The sequence below is a fragment of the Populus nigra genome, chromosome 8, assembly GCF_951802175.1.
Source record: "Populus nigra chromosome 8, ddPopNigr1.1, whole genome shotgun sequence".
In the NCBI taxonomy this organism is placed as follows: Eukaryota; Viridiplantae; Streptophyta; class Magnoliopsida; order Malpighiales; family Salicaceae; genus Populus; species Populus nigra.
In genome coordinates this window covers 3,363,794-3,383,381 of record NC_084859.1, presented here as the reverse complement: position 1 = coordinate 3,383,381, position 19,588 = coordinate 3,363,794, and the positions used below count along the sequence as shown (strand labels likewise).

Below are 19,588 nucleotides of genomic sequence, written 5' to 3'. Positions count from 1 at the left end.
AGAAAAAATATTGAAATTGATACAAGCCACGTAATATAGGAATTCATGTGTGCCAAGATTTCAATATAAATTAAGTAAAGTGATCGTGCTAATAACATCTTAAAAAAATAAATAATAAGTAATAATATACATATTCTAAAAAAACTTAAAATAAAAATTCATATATTTTCTTATATATTTTTCTCAATGCTTAGAATACAAGACAAACGATCTATTTATAAGAGAAGAAAATAAAAACATTAAAAGACATTAGAAAACCCAAGTATTATGAAAAACTAAGAGACTAAATCCAAAAGTCATGAAATCTAAGAAATTCTAATGGACATTTAATATATATAATTATAGATTTTATAACAAGTTTATTTTTAGTTATGTGTAAAGGGTTTTTGATCATTTTTCCATTTGTTCTATATATATATATATATATATATATATATATATATATATATATATATTAGAATACTTTTTATTCATATACAATATAATTTTTAAATATACCTGGTTTATAAATTTGTAAAGTAAATGATTTAATCTGCTTTTATATAATTAGATAAGCTTTTAATTGAATTTGTCTCTCTATTTTTTATTCAACCTAGAGATGTTCAGAATGGTTGTAAAGGAGGGAAAATTATAAGGGTAACCTTTTACCCCCACCTGTGTTCAGCCCAATTTATGGGGAGGAGGAATTTTCAAGAAGAGCAACATTACAATTATAAATTACAATTATTTTATATATATATATATATATATATATAAAAGCACGGCAAAAACATAATGCATCCTTTTGAAATTCACTTTTCATCAACATAACGCCTTCTTTTTTTAAGTCTTTCTATGCTTCTTTTTTAATTCAGTGACCCAACCATTTTTTATATCAAATTTATCCTTTCATACTAAGTTATTTAAGATTTGGACCTTGAAAATTGTCTATGTTAGCTTGCTATGAGATTGTCAAGGTATAAAAAAAAATCCTAATATCTTTTTTATGCTTAATTTGACATAATCAATTTAATTTTAATTAATTGAAAGATATTGAAAATGAAGAGCTGAATTTGACATTAAGTTTTTTTGTTATTGTTTGAGTCTTGCTTCCTTTTCTTTTTCTTTTTTGCCTTCAGAATTGAGTTTCTCATTTTCATCCCTTTAGTTTTTGAAAAGTTTGTTTTGGTTCAAAATTTTATTTTATGTATTTTTAGTTTTGAGGGATGAGAGAGAAATTAATCGAATAATAGCAAATGAGAGAGAAAGTAAATGATTAGCCTAATTTTAATAATTAAACTAGTTGTTCTTGTTATCAACAAGTACCTTTTGATAATAGAAATTTTATTTTGGTTTTTTTTTCTTTACCTTGTAAAAATATAGAATGAACTTGACTTTTCACGACTTTATTTTGTGTAATTGAACCAATTTAGATATGTTTTGAGTTAAGATATTAGTTTTTTTTTTTTGCACTTATAAAATTGTTTAATAAGTATTTTTAGATGAAAATAAATTAAAGAATTATTTTTTAGTGTAAAAAATCACCCGGTCTTAATTGTCCAACCACCTCTTGGTTGTGAGATCCTAGGCTCCCAAACAAAACATTGTCTATATTTTCAAATCCTAACTAACAAATAGGTGATAAACATCATCCACATTTTCAAATCCTATCTACGAAAGAGGTGGTCAAAAAATCAAGCAATAGTTTTTCAACAAAAAAATATTTTTTAATCTATTTTAATCTAAAAACACCTTAATGCAAAATTAAGCTAAAAAAATTAATTCTCAACCTCAATCTATTTTTTCTACCAAGACGAGGAGCAAAAAAAGGTCATCGAAACTCCTCTCATTAAATGAAATATATTGACATCAAAAATGACTTTCTTGGTCACTGTCACAGCAAACTAATAATTTCTCTCTTCTCCCATGTTTTTCAATGAATCTCTATTTTCTCTCTAACTTAGAAATTGAAATGTAAACTAAATAAAATTTTGGATTAAAATAAAAAAAATCAAAAAATAAGGATTAAAAATGAAAAAATAAAAAAATTTAGAGACTCAAAAAAAGCTAAAAACACACCTCATTTACCGAAAATTGATTTTGATTTTGCTATATAGACCATCAATTTAATACCAAAATCTTTTTCAACATATTGAGAAACCTTAATAATATAAACTAAAACAAATTATCAAGTTTAATTTTAAATAAACCAAATGTCAAAACATCACATTGAAAAAACAAAGTGACCCAAAAAAAAATTAAAGGAATAAAAAATAAGGATCTTTTCCTTGTAGTGAATAGGGGAATTCTCTAATCCCTTTTAGATTTTTATTTTTATTTTAATATTGCAAATAGAGAATGTACAGGGAAGATTGTATTGAAGAAAAAACCAAATGAATTTTATAGCCAAACTTGCTAAAAAAAAAATGATATGCACTACGTTTAAAAGATATGGTTACAAAATGATCAAAAAGTTGCGAAGTTTTTTTTTAAAAAAAACACAAACCACAAATAAGGAAAGTTGAGTTCCATAAGTAAGTTGGTAATATCACATATTTAAAAATATTATTAAAAAAATTTTAATTTTTTTAATTTTTTCTTATTTCAAATTAATATATTTTATTATCTCAAGTAAAAATACGATGGAAAAGCATAGCATATTGCATGTCAAAAATCAATTTAGGATAGATATCAATTTGATATTTTTCAACAAACACATCATATCCATTTGCGGAGAGACTAAAATTTTTGGATATAAACTTACACAAGATAGTGATTTATTGACCACAGAAATAAATCTACTCGAAGGCATTATTTTTTATTTTTTTTATTTCATGTCTAGTTGAGTCTAGTCTCTTCGTTGTTTTTACATAGAAGGCGTTAAACACATTTTCTGTAAAAGGGTTGTTACCATAAAAAAAAATAATCTGTTACTGACTTTGCGGTCAATTCTGGTTAAAGGGTTGTTTAATTATTTCTTATAGTATAGGGATTAATTAATTCATTTCAGTAAACTGTAGGTACTAATTTATAATAAACCAAAAAAGGAAAAAAAGAAAGAAAGAATGATGTTTCCCAGCATTGAAAAGATTGGCAAATAAAGAATACAAGTCCGATTTATCCAGTATGATCGATTAAAGCAAAATGACAGATGGTCTAAAATCCTAAGTAGAACGACTGGGTTGGGGAAAAGATTCTCGACCACAAACAAAACAATGAGGAAATTTCGATGTTTGACGACAAAATAATAAATATTACAGACTATTCAAGAGTTCAAAGAAATAAAATAAGCACAGAACCAAAAAAAAAAATCTTCCTTGAGCAAATTTCTAGTTCGAGGTCATAAGGCATCACTATTAATACTATTACTAATACTACTACAGCATTTACCTCACGAAGTATCAGACAGAACATGCTAAATCTACATCTTTTGCAAGTAGTAGTTCCTTGAGCAGGTTACAACATATCATTGAACCTCAAACTGCACAAAGAAAGAAATCAAGAACATAAGAATGAAGGAAATCAGCGTCAAAACTAGGATAAAACCCTGGGGATCTAGACTGATTCTGTTCATATGAATGACAGATGGGTCAACAAATTAAGGCACTTTGATACCCACCCAAGCAGGAAAATGTTAGATAACCCCTTAGCCAGGCAGGAAGAGTGTTTGGTAAAGGGAAGCTACTGCAAATGCAAATCAATCGATAGAAGTCCACAACTAACATCATGCAAGATTGTGTTTAGAGTTCAGCTGATCCTGATGCTTCAATGCACCATGTTTTTCAGATTGCCAGAACTAGGATCAAGTACTAGGGTTGACTATGGCCTGCTAGTAATTTTTGAAACAAGTACAAAAAGCAGACAGATATTGGACATACCTAACTTAGGAATGGGCCAGCAAGCCAAGCATGTAAAAGAACTTGTGCTCTGGCAATCATAAATCATCTCTGGGCTTGATCAGAACCTGATGGTCCAACTGAAGGAATAGCTGCCACACTGCTTGCTGACCCATTCTCAGCAGGTGGAGGCACACCCCATTTTCCTTCAGATTCAAGTGGCTCAAAGACATGAACCCCACCATCTGATAATCCCAATGCAAACTGATTTGGCTCTTGTGGGTGTGCAGCAATCACAAGTGGGTGGACATTTGAGCTGCCGTATATAAAACAATGGGAGTCAAAGTGATGTGGCTATTGCATAAAAACAGGAGGTAGAGAATTATACTTTAGTTAGCGAACTGTGAAAACTAGGATGGGCATTCCATCAACAGGAAGGCAGAGTGCAAAGCAAACCAGTAATGGGTTTTGGAATTTAAGATGCAGAAATAAATATATTACAAATGGAACTGAGTTATAGATACAGAATCCTGTAAATGATTATAAATAAAAGAGAGAATATTTAACATATTTGTATACTCATTCCTGGTTGTATGTATTACTATTATCTAGCACAAGAGATCTCCATAATTTATGTTCTCTTTCCTGTGTCTCTTGGTTACTTAAAATTTACTTTAAAGTACAGTAAGTTACACATGTTGCCAGGTACACGGATTTGCCCCTGCCATTTGAAAGATGGTCGACTCTTTAGACCATTAAACTTCTCGGAACAATAAAAAAATGTGATCCTATCATTTTACCAAGACAGTCGTACCGCAAAAAGGTGGATCTAAATTATTTATAAAAACATACACCGATGAATGGAGCAAGATAATTTACCTGACATTAGGTGGGGGATATGAAGATGGATTGATACGACAGCGTAATCTGAGATTTGCAGCACTAAATACACAAACAGTTGCATCTAAGAAGCTGGCATATACCAGCTGACTATCACATGAGAACACAGCATGTGAGATTGGTGCAGAAGATTCACGTGGAAGCCACTAGATCAGGACAAAAGAGAACTCAGTACCTGACAACAACATGATAGTTCCACAATAAAGTCAAGAGACAAAGATACCTGCTTTACGCATTCTAGCTTTGTGGTTTCAAATATGGCAAGCTGAGTCTCGTGCACAACCAGGAAGTGTATCTGATCCTGATGAAATTGTACACGGGTATCCGATTGTGCTGTTGTTGTCCTTCCAGTCGGAACCTGCAAGAATCTTGTTTTCTGCTTTTCCCATCCGTCCGAGTTCCAAACACAAAGCTGAATAAAGAACAATTTAAATGGGAAATGAGTTAATATCTAAACACTGATCATTAGTTCACATTCCGATGAAAAAAATAAAGAAGGCTTGGGGTTCAGGAATAATTTATGTAAATAAGCCTGCCATTTGCGGGAGAAAGAGAGAGAGAACTAAGAATTCTTTAGCATGCCGCTTGCAACAGTAGTGAAGCAGAATTATGCCAAAGCAAGTCAAAATTAAAAAAATAAAAATAAATCAGTATTGATGCAATCCCCCACGCCAAAAAAAATGGAACATCTAACAGGTGAAATCCCGTTAAAAAACTAAAACATCAAGGCACACAAGACATCTAATTGAAAATTTATTACCTGAGCATCTGCTCCCGATGACACTAGCACGCTCAGCACATGGGAGAAGGCAAGGCCAGTTATTCTTTTAGAGTGGCCTTTCAGCTTGCTCTTGACCTGCACCAATAATCGACAAATATTACATAACAATTGACACTTATCTGAAGCATTAGCTGTGGGAATAAATGTCTATGACTGCATCGTACCTCGTCTACACGGACATTATATATTTGAATTGTGGAATCATCCATGCCAATAGCAATTATGTTGTTATCTTGAGGATGAAAAGCAAGAAACGTTGCTGCAGGAGGTGGTGGCATGAAAGTTGTCATTGTCTGCGCTCCGCCAAAAGAAAATGAGATCAGTCAAATGAAATTGACATCACCACATCATAACTAACAATCCTTGTATTACCTTAAATGTCATCATATTGAAAAGGGAAATCTTTCCTCCAGATGCTGACATAACATAAGAATCATTTTTGGACAAAGCAAAACATGCCACAGCCTCTTCAGGGTTAGAGTCAGTGATGTCGTTGGTCATTAGAATCCCACTTGATGGTTGCCATAATTGAGGTGGCACACCAGCAGTTGCCTGCAGGATGAAGGACCAATTTCAAGACACGATGGAACTCATTATAGAAATTTCAGAAAAATAGAAGTGCACATGATTGATCAATCCACTATGCATGTGCTTCTTACCTTGCCACTTGCATTACGATCGCTGCGTTGCCATTTCCATAACAAGTGTATTGCATTTGAAGCTAATGCCAAAATGGCATTGCCAGAATTTGTATAAATTAACCTTGATATCTGCAATGACAAAAAAAGAAGCTAATAATGACATCCTTGTTGGAAAACAGAATAAATAAAGAAATAAAAGCTTATGAGTCATGATGGAGTTAACAAGTCAACTTGATAAAGCCTGGCATTCCAGTCCAATATTAAAAACCAAGACTTATGCAAGAACCCATACAAAGCCATCATACACTGTCGATACCATTAAGCAGGGCTCATTTGGAAACATAATGATAAAACACTCTGTAACTTCCTGATTCAGTAGTTCTTCTATGTAAGCTAACAGGTATTCAACAGCAAAGTTACACTCTTATGTTAGCACATCCCATCACCACGGACCATACATTGAACATATCTGGAATTTCTTTCCATTAATAACATAATAAAATTTTATGGAACAGGATAAATTACATGGTTGTTAAACATTCAAAATGCAATTCGATCAATTACTAGCATGAAATAAGCATGACGAGACTTGTTAGCACTCTGAGTTATGGTAATTAAAGTTGACACAAGCATCTTCTAAAAGCCCTAATATGTTGCTTTCCTCTATTAGTATTTCAAAACATTTTAACTCAAATTACTTTGTCATCTTAACTGTACGTGGCATGCAGTCAAACTTCATCTATTTCTGCATTATTTTCAATTTTTCTTGAAATAATTAAGAGTAAAGAATCGTTAGCAGGCTTTTACCTATGGAAACTGCTTAAATTTAAAAGATTAGGAGTAGCAGGTAATCCTGTTGTGGAAATCTCCCTCAAAATCAATTAGGAGATTCTGGTATTAGCTAAACCAGATCTCATAGATTATTCCTTTCTAGTTTTAGTGTAGAATCCTTTCCTGTCTAGTAAATATTTCCTATTTTGATAGACTGTTTCTCGTCTCTCAAACTTCTTCATGGTATCAGAGCCTCTAGGTCCTGAACCCTAAAAACTGCTACTCCAATCCACAACCAAATACAGCATGGCTGCAGCAGGACACGGGACAAAGCTCTATCTCTGAAGTAACCTCACAGCCAGAAACAGCATCAGCTAGGAATAATCATGGAGGTACTGAAGGCATATCACATCCTATCACTGGTCACAAACTCAACCGGCATAACTATCTTCAATGGTCATCATCGATCTTGATGTTTATTTGTGGGAAGGGCAGAGACGACTACCTCACAGGAGAAGTCATCATACCAGAAAAGAATGATCCCAAGTTTCGAACATGGAAAACTGAGAACCGCATGGTAATGTCATGGTTAATTAATTCAATAACCAATGAAATAGGAGAAAATTTTCTTCTATATGGAACAGCAAAGGAAATCTGGGATGCAGCACGAGAAACCTATTCAAGTTTTGAAAATACATCAGAACTATTCGAAATTGATGCAGCATTGCATGATCTACGCCAAGGAGATCTTTCTATAACACAATACTTCAACACACTGTATTGACATTGGCAACACTTAGACATGTTTGAAATTCATGCCTAGAAATGCCCTAAAGACACAACCCTATATAAAAGAATTTTAGAACTGAATCGAACTTTCAAGTTCCTTCTTGGTCTGAACAAAAATCTAGATGAAGTTAGAGCGAGAATAATAGGGACCAAGCCCCTTCCAAATCTCAGAGAAGCATTCTCTGAAGTTAGGTGTGAAGAAAGCAGAAAGAAAGTAATGATGGGATCTCACAATTCAGCCTTTACATTGGAAGGATCTGCCCTTGCTACTCGAGGATATCCAAACAACAATCATGACAGTCGACAGAAAAGGGGAAGACCCTGATGTGATCACTACAACAAGCCAGGACATGTCAAAGAAACCTGTTGGAAGATTCATGGCAAACCTACTGATTGGAAGCCATCAAGGCTAACAAATGACAAAGACAGACGTGCCAACAATATTACCTCAGATGACAACCGAGACAAGAACACCAACCTTCTACCTAAAACAAGTCCCTTCACCAAGGAACAGCTTGATATGTTACAGAAACTGTTCAATCAGAGTTCATTATCTCAAGCAAGTACGTCAGCCTCTGGATCTGGATTGTTAGCTCAGAAAGGTAAATTTTCAAAAGCCCTTAATGTAGTCTATGGATCATAGACTCCGGAGCATCAGACCATGTGACAGGAGATGCAGCCCTTATTAATGAATACAATCAGTGCAATAAGAATTCTACAGTCCGTATAGCTAATGGATCTTCATCCCAAGTGAAAGGAATAGGCTTAAGCAGAATTTCGAGAGACATGATCCTAAATTCCATTCTTCATATTCCTAAACTGGACTGCAACCTCTTCTCAATTAGTAAATTGACTCGTGATCTAAATTGTGTTGCTAAATTCTTTCCTAACTTGTGTATATTTTAGGATTTGGATATGGGAAAGAAGATTGGCAGTGCTAAGATGTGTTCAGGGCTCTATCTCCTCAATGGATTCACTCCTCAAAAAGGACAAACTCAAAATGGAATCCTTACACCTCATAAGGGTTGGTCAGTTTTAAATTTCTATGTCAATAAGGATAGTGATGTTATGTTATGGCACTATCGTCTTGGTCATCCAAACTTCATGTACCTGGAGAAATTAGTTCCTTCTTTATTTACCAATAAAAATTCAGTCTTTCAAATGTTATGTATGTAAACTTTCCAAGCAAATTCGTGGTAGCTATCCCACTATCTCATATTAATCATCACATCTTTTTGCCATAATCCATAGTGATGTATGGGGTCCCTCACCAGTAAAAAGTATAACTGGAACTCGTTGGTTTGTATTCTTTGTTGAGGATCACATCAGATTGACATGGCTATTCCTCATGAAAGAAAAATCTAAAGTGAGCCAAATCTTTCAAAACTTCCACTCCATGATACAAACACAATTCCACACTAAGATCCAGATCTTAAATACTGATAATACTCAATACTTATTGTCTAAATCAAGGCATTCTCCACATCAGCTCTTGTGTTGACACTCCACAACAAAATGGAGTGGCAGAAAGGAAAAATAGACACCTATTGGAAGTTGCTAGATCCCTCATGTTCCCAAACAATTCTGGGAAGAGGCTGTACCCACAGCCACTTACCTCATCAATAGAATGCCTTCTAGAGTTCTAAAATTCAAAACTCCTAGTCAAGTCCTCCTACAAGCATTCCCACGCACCAAAATACTCTCTTCATTAGATCCTAAAGTGTTCAGCTGCTCAGTCTTTGTTCATATCCACCCTCACTATCGCAGCAAATTAGATCCTAAATCCATCAAGTGTATCTTTCTAGGATACTCCCCACATCAAAAAAGGGAACTCCCCACATCAAAAAAAGGGTACAAGTGTTATTCTCCCATCAACAGAAAGTTCTATACCTCAATAGATGTCACATTCTTTGAACATCAAGCCTACTACCCCAAGTCTGATATTCAGGGGGAGAACATGCAAGAATATCAGAATTGGGGAATAAATTCGGATATACCTCACACAGGAGATACCCCATAGAGTCATTCTCCTCTCCAGAGTCATTCTCTAGTAACTATAGTCCCAGGTCCACCAGTTCCAGTTCCAAATCAGTCCATTCAACCAATCCCAGTTAAATCACTTACACCAAAACAAATTGCAAATCCTGAGCCTAAACTTCTTACCTATACCAGAAGGAAAAAACCAGAGAAGGAGATAGAGCATGCAACACCTCTTACATTGGACCAAGATTCAGAAACAAGTCCAAATTCTGCTCAAATACAATCAGGTATGGAAATTTCAGTTTGTGAGAATCTTGCTTCCTTTACTAATGACTCAGACATTCCAATTGCAATAAGGAAAGGTGTTAGATCATGCACAAATCACCCCATCAACAGATTTGTTTCATATGAAGGGTTGTCACCATCTTACCAAGCATTTGTTTCAGCCCTTGACAATGTACAGGTTCCTAAGTCTATTGAAGAAGCTCTCAAAGACTCAGGATGGAGAAGGGGCAGTTAGAGTAGAAATCAATGCATTGAACAAGAATAACACTTGGGAAATGTCTGAACTTCCACTTGGCAAGAAACCAGTTGGGTGCAAATGGATATTTACTATCAAACACAAGGCTGATGGGAGTATTGACAGATTAAAGGCCCAACTGGTAGCAAAAGGATTTACTCAATCTTATAGGATAGATTACCAGGAAACATTTGCTTCAGTGGCCAAACTCAACACCATCAGAATTCTCCTACTACCTCTAGCAGTTAATCAAGACTGGCCATTACATCAACTAGACATTAAAAATGCATTTCTTAATGGAGATTTGAAAGAAGAATACATGGAGATACCTCCAGGACTAGAAACATCCTCCAACTACAACAAAGTGTGTAAACTGAAGAAATCACTATATGGACTCAAGCAATCACCACATGCATGGTTTGACAGATTCACAAAGACAATGGTCCAGAATGGGTATTCTCAGTGCCAAGCAGACCACACCTTGTTTATCAAATCTTCTCCAGAAAATAAAAGGGCAATACTAATTGTATATGTTGATGATATCATCCTAACTGGTGACTATGGAGAAGAACTAGTGAAATTGAAGAAACTCTTAGCCAATTTGAGATCAAAGACCTTGGGTACCTCGGATACTTTCTTGGCATGGAAGTGGCACGATCAAGGAAAGGTATATATGTTTCTCAAATAAAATATGTCCTAGACCTACTAAAAGAAACAGGAATGCTTGGTTGTAAACCTGCAGAAACACCAATGGAATCAACCAAGAAGATAGGAGCGGGACAGGACAGAACACCAGTTGACAAGGGAAGATATCAAAGATTGGTAGGACGACTCATCTACCTCTCACACACCAGACCAGACATTGGCTTCTTTGTCAGTGTTGTAAGCCAATTCATGAACAATCCAACAGAAGAGCATATGGATGCAGTTAATAGAATTTTGAGATATCTACAAATGACCACTGGAAGAGGTCTGCTATACAAGAAAAGTGGCAACAGAAATGTTGAAATATACTCAAATGCAGATTGGGCAGGAGACATTTTAGATAGAAGATCAACCTCTGGGTATTGTTTCTATGTTTGGAGAAATCTAGTGACTTGGAAAAGCAAGAAACCATAGGTTGTATCTAGTAGTGCAGAATCTGAGTTTAGAGCTCTAGCACTTGGCATCTGTGAAGGAATGTGCATACAAAGATTACTCAAGGAACTTGGAGTGGAACTATTACACCCCATCAAGATGTTCTGTGATAATCATGCTGCCATAAGTATAGCTAAAAACCCAGTGCATCATGACAAGACAAAGCACATTGAAATAGACAAACATTTCATCTCAGAAAAGATTGAAAAGAAAATTGTCCAGCTGATCTCACTCCTACCAAAGCTCAAATTGCAGACATACTTACCAAAGCACTTCCCAGAACCAATTTTGAAGATTTGAGTCACAAGCTGGGCATGTATAACATATACAACCCAATTTGAGGGGGGGTGTGGAAATCTCCCTCAAAATCAGTTAGGAGAATCTGGTATTAGCTAACCAGATCTCATAGATTATTCCTTTCTAGTTTGGTGTAGGATCCTTTCCTGTCTAGTAAATATTTCCTATTTTGATAGACTGTAGGGTAAGCACTCTTCTCCTATATATATTGTATCTCTTCAGTTATAATAAGAAAATAGAGAAACCTCTCTCAAACTTCTTCACCTGTAAAGCTAAACTTGTGAATAGTAAGGAATCAAACCAAAGTTGATTAACAAGATCAGAGCATGAAAAGGAATGTGTTCCAAATCAGATCACCATGCTTCTGAAGCTTCAATAATCTGAAGCTTTACTAAAATGACCAACAGTTGGCATGAATTAAATCATAGAGCATTTAGAACACATGTAACATCAGTATATGGTCCCAAGGACACAGTACAGCCTAGTTAGGCAGAAATGCAATGATATTAACCAAGCAAGGCCAAAAAGATAATTGACCCAGGAAAGTAATCAGAGAAGAAAAGGGATGCCCTCCGAGAAAATTTCAATACCTTGGCTACTCTCAAGTTTTCAGGAAGCCTCAAGGACCGGCATTGAGATGGTTCATTGATTTCAGTGAGCTTCCATATCTTTGATTTATCATTCAATTCTTCAGCTATTCTAGGTTTCACATCTCCCAAATTCCGGGCATCTCCATTCTACAAAAGTAATTTTGCTTGTGACTAAAAATTACAACAGATTATTTCAGTACTATCATGGAAAACTACGATCACTCAAAGAAAACTTCATGGAAAATCAAGATCATTAAAAAAAAATCATGGATAACTAAGATCATGCCCCTAGTCTGTAGTTCAGTTCTCTCAACAAACAACAGAAACAATGTGACAATAATATGAGTTGTGTGATCGGAGAGTAATTGATATGCAAGTTACTTGTGTATAAAATTCAGATGCTACTCTAAAAGAACAAGAAAGTCCAACAAACCATTCCAGCAACGGCGACCACAGAGGCACCCCTGTCTGCAAGTCCACTGCTAGTTGCAGCTGCTGCTGCTGCAGCTGAGATTGGATTAACAGTAGGCTGCACAAGAAAGCCACTATAAGATTAGACTTAATTGCAGACAGAGCGATGTCACATTCACAACTATACTCATCATTGATAAAGCTACCTTTGCAACAGATTCAGATGCTCGAGAGGCATCATGAGAAAGATTTTCAAATGTACGCAGCAACCTGATGCCATCTGAATTTGCCAATATTTTAATCCCATTATCATTGGCAGAAACAGCCAACAGGGTGCCCTCCTTGTTGAAGCGGATACGTGGGCTTGCCTATGAATTATTAGAACTGAAATAAGCAATTATACTCAAAACAATCTCTTATAGTTTACTGGTACATAACAAACTCACTGGGAGGCCTCCATCAGCATCAATTGTTGTCAAAAGTTGAACATTGTCCATATCCCAGAACTTGATGGAAAAATCATCACCAGCAGCCAAAAAACGATTCTTTGTTGTATCAAATTGCACGACACCCAAAGAATGTTTTCTAAATCCAACATAGGTTCTCTTCACAGCACCTTCACTTTCATTCCATTCAACAATGTAGGATTCCCCATCTTTACTTGTACCGCAAGAAAAAAGCCTGTAGTTTCCAACGAAAACCCGAAGGCAATGAGTAGATCATTATTAATCCAGTCATGCACAAATACCAAGAAAAAGGAGATCATTGAGTAACGGGTCAATTATGTTGACCTTGTACCATCAGCACTGTAAGCCATGGTTGTGCACCATCGACCAGGAGCCTCATAATCAACCCGAGATCCTAGATTGTCATATAACCATGCTTTTATCTTTCCATCCAGTGCTGTTGAAAAGATAAACTGAGCACAGAAGAAAGTCCAGCAACATGGTAGACCAGAAATGATGAGTTTAGTGGAAGGAGAAAAGGAACATTAAGAACTCAAAGTAGCAGGACAGACAACAATGGGCGCAAAATGGACATTTCACCTGAATATTTTCCTTATAATGTGGGCAGATGGAATAAACAGGAGCCTCGTGACCTTCAAACGTATATAGTTTTGCACCAGTGGCAGCATCCCACACCTAATATTATTAGGAAAAAGAAAAGGGGCAAGGGGCAGCTTTTCATGTCTGAAGAAACGACCTTGATGCTTTTCAGTCCAAAAACCAAAAAATAACGCCAAACCCTACCTTGATGGTTTTGTCATCACCACAGGTTATAACACAAAGTTGCTTATTCGGAGTGGAGAATGCAAGATCATTTACTCCACCAACATGAGCATCAATCTACAATGAGAACTTTTTAAGTCATTTTATATCAAGTAAAAACAAACACAAAGCAACAAAAGAATAACAAGCTTAATACTGGTGTTAGTTAAGATTATATACCTCTTGGTGCTGCCGTACATCATCATTCCCATGATAAGAATATATTTGTACAATATGCCTTGAGTATGCAACTCCTATTGTTGACAGAGATGAGAAATCAATGAAGAGCCTTTTCACACCCGAAATCTTATGTGTATTTCTAAACCAACCATGAATTGTAATAGATTTCAGCTTACCAAACAAGTTACCATCTGGACTCCAAATTACACGGTTAACAGAGACGCCGGGATCTTTGACTAAAGCTGCCTGAATTTCATCCAAAAAGAAAAGACAGTTCAATTTCAGACATTCCAGTACACCAAGCATCCAGCATACAACACACATGATAATCAGTGCTGTAGGTATAAAAAAAAAAAAAAAAACCTGAAGAGGCATCGAGCATGCATTCAGATCCCAAACTTTGAAGTTTCTTAAAACCAGTCGCTCCCTAGAACCAACTTCCCACAGCCCAATTTCCCCCACATTGGTACCAACTGTCACAGCATATTAAAGTAATCAATGGTCAGACCAGGGTATATTCTACATTAATGCTTAAGGGTACAAATATGCCAAAGCCACAGAACCAACCAAATAAAAGACTGAAAAATCAAGCAGACCTAGAAGAATAGTCTGTTGAACAGGATGGAAATCCATGCTCATAGGAGATGATCCCTGATTCAGAGTCCGTACAACAGCCTTTGGCAAGTCATCCGGTGCATTAAAAGTCTGACCATGACCATGACCATGCCCTGGAAATGACATTGGCAATACATTAACGGGCAAATTTACCTGCATTGATGATAACAATCAACAAAACAGTTTGGAAGGAAATAACATAAACATAATAAGAGGAGTGCACAGGTTACTGGCTAGATATATATTTACGAAAAGAGTACAGCCAGAATGACAAAAAAAACCAGAGTACCTCATCAGAAATCCCCATTGGCCTTGTTCTTTTAGCAACATGGTCAGGATCTGCTGAAGGATAGTCTACCGAAGGGTTAGATGGAGGAGTCCGTGGATGCTTCAGAGCAGCTACACAAGGCAACAAAATGCATATATTATTAAAAAGGGAAACATGTATGCTCACATACTCAGTATGATGGTTAGCAGAAGCATCTATAGCAAATAAAAAGAATGAACTACCTTGGATAGATGGAGCACCAAGACCAATGGCTCCTCCTCCAGAAACTGCTGGATGAGTTACTGTGGGAGGATTGGACATCCAACCTGCAAGAGGTGCTGGGACTGGTGCTGGTGTAGGTTGAAACGGCTGAATATAAAAGTTCAACCACACAAGGGTAAGCATGTATCAGTAGAAGAGAGAGTAAGAAATACAACCAAACAAGCTAATGACCTACCCCGTGAGCACCCAGAGGAGGAAACCCTCCAGCTTTTGGTAAGGATCCAAGCAGTGGATTGTTTGCAGGTGATGGAGCCCGAGCACCATTTGGTTGTCCACATGAATGATCGAAAAAAAGAGTCTTTATATCAGGGTTTGACCTTGGAGTTTTACAAAGTTGATGCTGCCAATTCAAGCTGTAATTTACATAGCAAACGAAGTTCTCTGATTGCAACCATGCCAGAGTGTATATAATTATATATGTCATATATGCCAACTAAAGCCATATATTTCTACAGAGTAAAGAAAAGATAAAGTAGTAATATAAAGGAAAATTCTAGAAAGATATAGACTGATTAGATCATATCCTGCTCCAAGACTTTCAAGCCTGCAGTCCAGACACAGACACACAAAATGATGGAAGTTTCACTGCAATTCTCTCAAATGATCGAACAACTCAAATTCAGATTAGATAATAGGAGTTCATCGTTTAATGCTGGACATGCAAACAACCATCATTCTAAATTCCATGGAAGGCAAGTGTTCAACACAACAGTTGATAAACAAAATATCATTTAAGAAGAGTTTTCCAGGAAACAACACCTGCCAAGTTACACATTAATTCAAGGCAAAACAAAGGCAATCGAAATGACCATATTATACAAGTATCAATAGATGAATTACCTTTGGTTGATGAGAGTTCGTAACCTTGAATTCTTAAGGTTAGGAAACTGCAATTTGTCACGAAACAAAGGGTTTGCTTCGATAAGCTTCTTCAGCTCAACCAACATGATTGCCCTTGCGGACTTGGTATCTCCATATTTGGAAAGTTGCTCATTCTCCCTATTTACAACAAAGCAAATCTGAATATACCTCCTACATACTTAACATTAAAGAATTTGATTACTTCAACACATATCTACCTAAAATTCTCCAATGTCAGTAGTTGAGTGATTTCCTTGAAAAGCTCCTCGTTAAATGTCGAAAATACTTTCAAATCCTTCACCAATATTTCAACCGCCTTGGACCGATCATGCCTATAAAAATTCCATAACATTCTCAGACCATCTCATAATCTTATAATAATAATAATAATAATAATAATAATAATAAGAGTTAAAAAAAAAAAGAATTGCAAGCTTACTTATCCAATGCTTCAAGATACTTTTGCTTCCGTATCTCGAAAAATATTTTCATAGAATATCGATTGTCGTCTACTTTAGTGAAACCAGAGAGGTATTTCTCCACCTCATCCCAATTGCCATTATGCACCTCATCCTCAAAATACTTCATGTTAAAGAAAAATCCAGATTCCTGCTCAAGCCTATTTTTATTTATTTATTTTCACATCACATTACACCAAAAAATAACCAATAATCAGTCATCACTAAAAACATTAGCAATAATTGTAAAGTAAAAATAAAAAACTTAATATTCTTACTTATGAACAGTCTCTTTGAACTTCTCCTCATCCAGGAACTGCAAGATCAGGAAAACGAGCTCTCGACTGAGAGAAGACATCTTAAACGCCCCGTTTTGTATACAAAATGCAGAAATACCACCAACTGTAGCCCTAGATCTGCCTGCAACCACAATGTTTTCAAAGAAAAATGAAAAAAAAAACCCTAAAACCAGGCCAAAATTAGGGATTTGATTTCAAATCACAAGAGAAATCCGCTTTACTTTTTGCAGGAATAAAAAAAAAAGAGGAGAGAGAATGAGATATTTCCGAGAAACTCACCTCCTATAGAAAGCAGTGGCGAGATCAGACCCTCTCTCTCACACACACTTTCTCTTTCTGGAAACGAAGCAGAGTTTTTTTTATCTTTTTTCTCTCTCTAGACTTTCTCTCTCCGCCAAGTTTTTTATAGTCCATAAATAATTTTTTGTCTATATAAGCATTAAATCTTGCAGAAATGGCGACTTTAAAAAGGAGGGAGGAGACAGATAACGAGGATGATAAGCACAAGTGCGTATCACGATCGATAGGTTACTGAGATCTGACAGTGGTCTTATGCATAAGTACAGGAATTTGAGGTGCCCACTTAGCCGGCTACATTTTGTCGAGTTTCTCGGCGCGGAATCTCTAGCTGACAACTGTCGTGCTTAAAGAAAGAAGAGATGTTCCTCTGCAACAAAGCAGATGGTAATTTCGTGTTTTATTTTTGTCGGCATGAGATGAGTGATTATTGTCTTTAGTAAAAAAAACAAAAAACAATTATGGGCTAATTTATATTTATAGCGATGCATTAATTTATATTTATAGTGTTCGGATCTATTGGTAACATGAGTAGCTGTAATTGTTAGGAAATAGTGTGCAATTATCTCATTTGTTTGCATAATAATTTTAGATTTCTTTTTCTTTTTCTTTTTTACTCCGTTTGGAAATGCTGTTCATTTTGTTAAAAACTAATTTTTTTGTGTGTTTTCGATCATTTTGATGCATTGATTTCAAAAATAATTTTAAAAAAAAAATATCATTTTGATATATTTCGGCACGAAAAACACTTTAAAAAGCAATCTCAACCATATTCTTAAACAAGAAAATCTCATGTTCCTTTGTAAAATTTCTATAGCAAATTTTTTTTATATCTTTTATGATATTTTTGTGTGTTTTTCAAATCAATAATTTATTTATTATGCGATTTATTTGGGTTTCCTAAAAAATATTTAATGTCTTTAAAAGATTATTTAATTTAAATTATATTTTTAATGAATGATAATCTAAATATAAATGATTTTATTAACTACACAATAAAGTAGTAGATTGCGAAACAATTTAATAATTTTAATCTTACAACACAACAAATACATAGCAACATAATACAGCTTACACAACATAATGCTACAAGCATATCACAGTATAAAACATTAATATTTTTTACACATTAATATATTTTTATAAGCTATTATGTAATTTTTTTTACACATTAATATTTGAATATATTTTTGAAGACTCGTAAACAAGCCTAAGAAAGTAATATGGTTTTAACTAATATGTGTACATTCAACTTGGGCATGGGCATAGGGTCTTGGGGATTGGATTTGTTTTTTTTTTTAATAACCTATATTAAACTTGGATTTGTATTTATTATAGAATAATTATTTGGCCCATAAAGAATTATTTCTTATAATCCCATTATATATACCCGTCTTATGAATAAAAAATCTAAATAGTTAGGTTTTTTTATCTTTTTGAATAGTTTTTCAAATGAAAACATTCAATTGTAAAGCTAAAATATATCATAATCTTATTTATTTTTGTGATGGGTAATTAAGGTAAAATAATAAGAATTAATTATAGTAATTACCAAAATTAATTCTTCATCAATTTTGGCTTAACAAACTAGTATAAGAGGGGTTAGAGATATTTAGCATATTGACTTAAATATATCAATATTTGATTAGCTTGATCTCGTATGGTTGAAGATAGTTAATTTATTTAATCTTTGAAGTTGCTTTATTTTTTATTTGCTTATTTTTAAAGAGCTAAATTTCTACTTATAAATCTTTGGTTATTTTTTTTTTATAGAAATAAAAACGTTTTTATCTTAAGAAGTGGTTGTTCCAACCAATATTGCTTTGGTATGGGGAATTTCGTCATCACCTTCTATGGTGCATAGTAAGAAATTATAAGAACTTCAACGAATTGAATTTTAAGAGGTGGTAACAAAAGATGCTCTTTTATCTAACTATCTTGAACTTGAAAATGTTCTTGATTGAAGAAGCATCATTAATGTCAAATAAGGAATCTGATTCTACAACTGTGGTTGATGTAGATACTGGTGTAGATGCATGAGTCATAGTAATTTCATATATAAGAATTGTATCTTAAATGGATCGGACAACACATTCTATGATGTGTACCAAGGTTGTCAAAAACGCTTTTTTGACACGACACGGAACATACAATATAAACTCGACTCGTAAACTCGAATCGTAAAATCATAAAATCGAAAGTAAAATTTTTTAACTAAAAATCATAAAATCGCAAGTAAAATATTTTAACTAAAATCATAAAATCGCAAGTAAAATATTTTAAACAATACAAATATCCAAACATCTTAAAATACATAATTCAAATAAAAGTAAAATAAATAATACAAATATACAAATATTTGGTAATATCAGCTTTAAAATCTTATCACATAAGACCATATCATGTAAATTTAAGAATGTTGAAGGAT

At 34.5% G+C, this 19,588-nt stretch overlaps 1 protein-coding gene across 2 annotated transcripts; it reads right to left on the bottom strand.

Annotated features, from left to right (window-relative positions):
• Positions 1–3,195: 3,195 nt before the first annotated feature.
• On the bottom strand, positions 3,196–17,303 carry LOC133701241 (protein TOPLESS). Of its 2 annotated transcripts, XM_062125087.1 has the most exons (27): positions 17,143–17,302; positions 16,843–16,984; positions 16,546–16,725; positions 16,325–16,438; positions 16,086–16,244; positions 15,421–15,598; positions 15,206–15,332; positions 14,985–15,094; positions 14,677–14,848; positions 14,444–14,553; positions 14,257–14,326; positions 14,081–14,154; positions 13,883–13,978; positions 13,679–13,774; positions 13,424–13,551; positions 13,079–13,313; positions 12,839–13,000; positions 12,655–12,750; positions 12,222–12,368; positions 6,156–6,266; positions 5,869–6,048; positions 5,661–5,789; positions 5,476–5,571; positions 4,939–5,127; positions 4,695–4,861; positions 3,858–4,131; positions 3,196–3,460 (listed from the first exon to the last, which is right to left on the bottom strand). In XM_062125087.1, exons 2-26 carry the CDS (start codon positions 16,920–16,922, stop codon positions 3,921–3,923), a joined length of 3,417 nt encoding a protein of 1,138 aa, XP_061981071.1. In that variant the 5' UTR covers positions 16,923–16,984; positions 17,143–17,302; the 3' UTR covers positions 3,196–3,460; positions 3,858–3,920. The 2 variants fall into 2 exon arrangements, with proteins under 2 accessions (XP_061981071.1, XP_061981070.1); XM_062125086.1 differs by having other exon boundaries at positions 14,081–14,326; positions 17,143–17,303.
• Between the last annotated feature and the right edge of the window lie 2,285 nt (positions 17,304–19,588).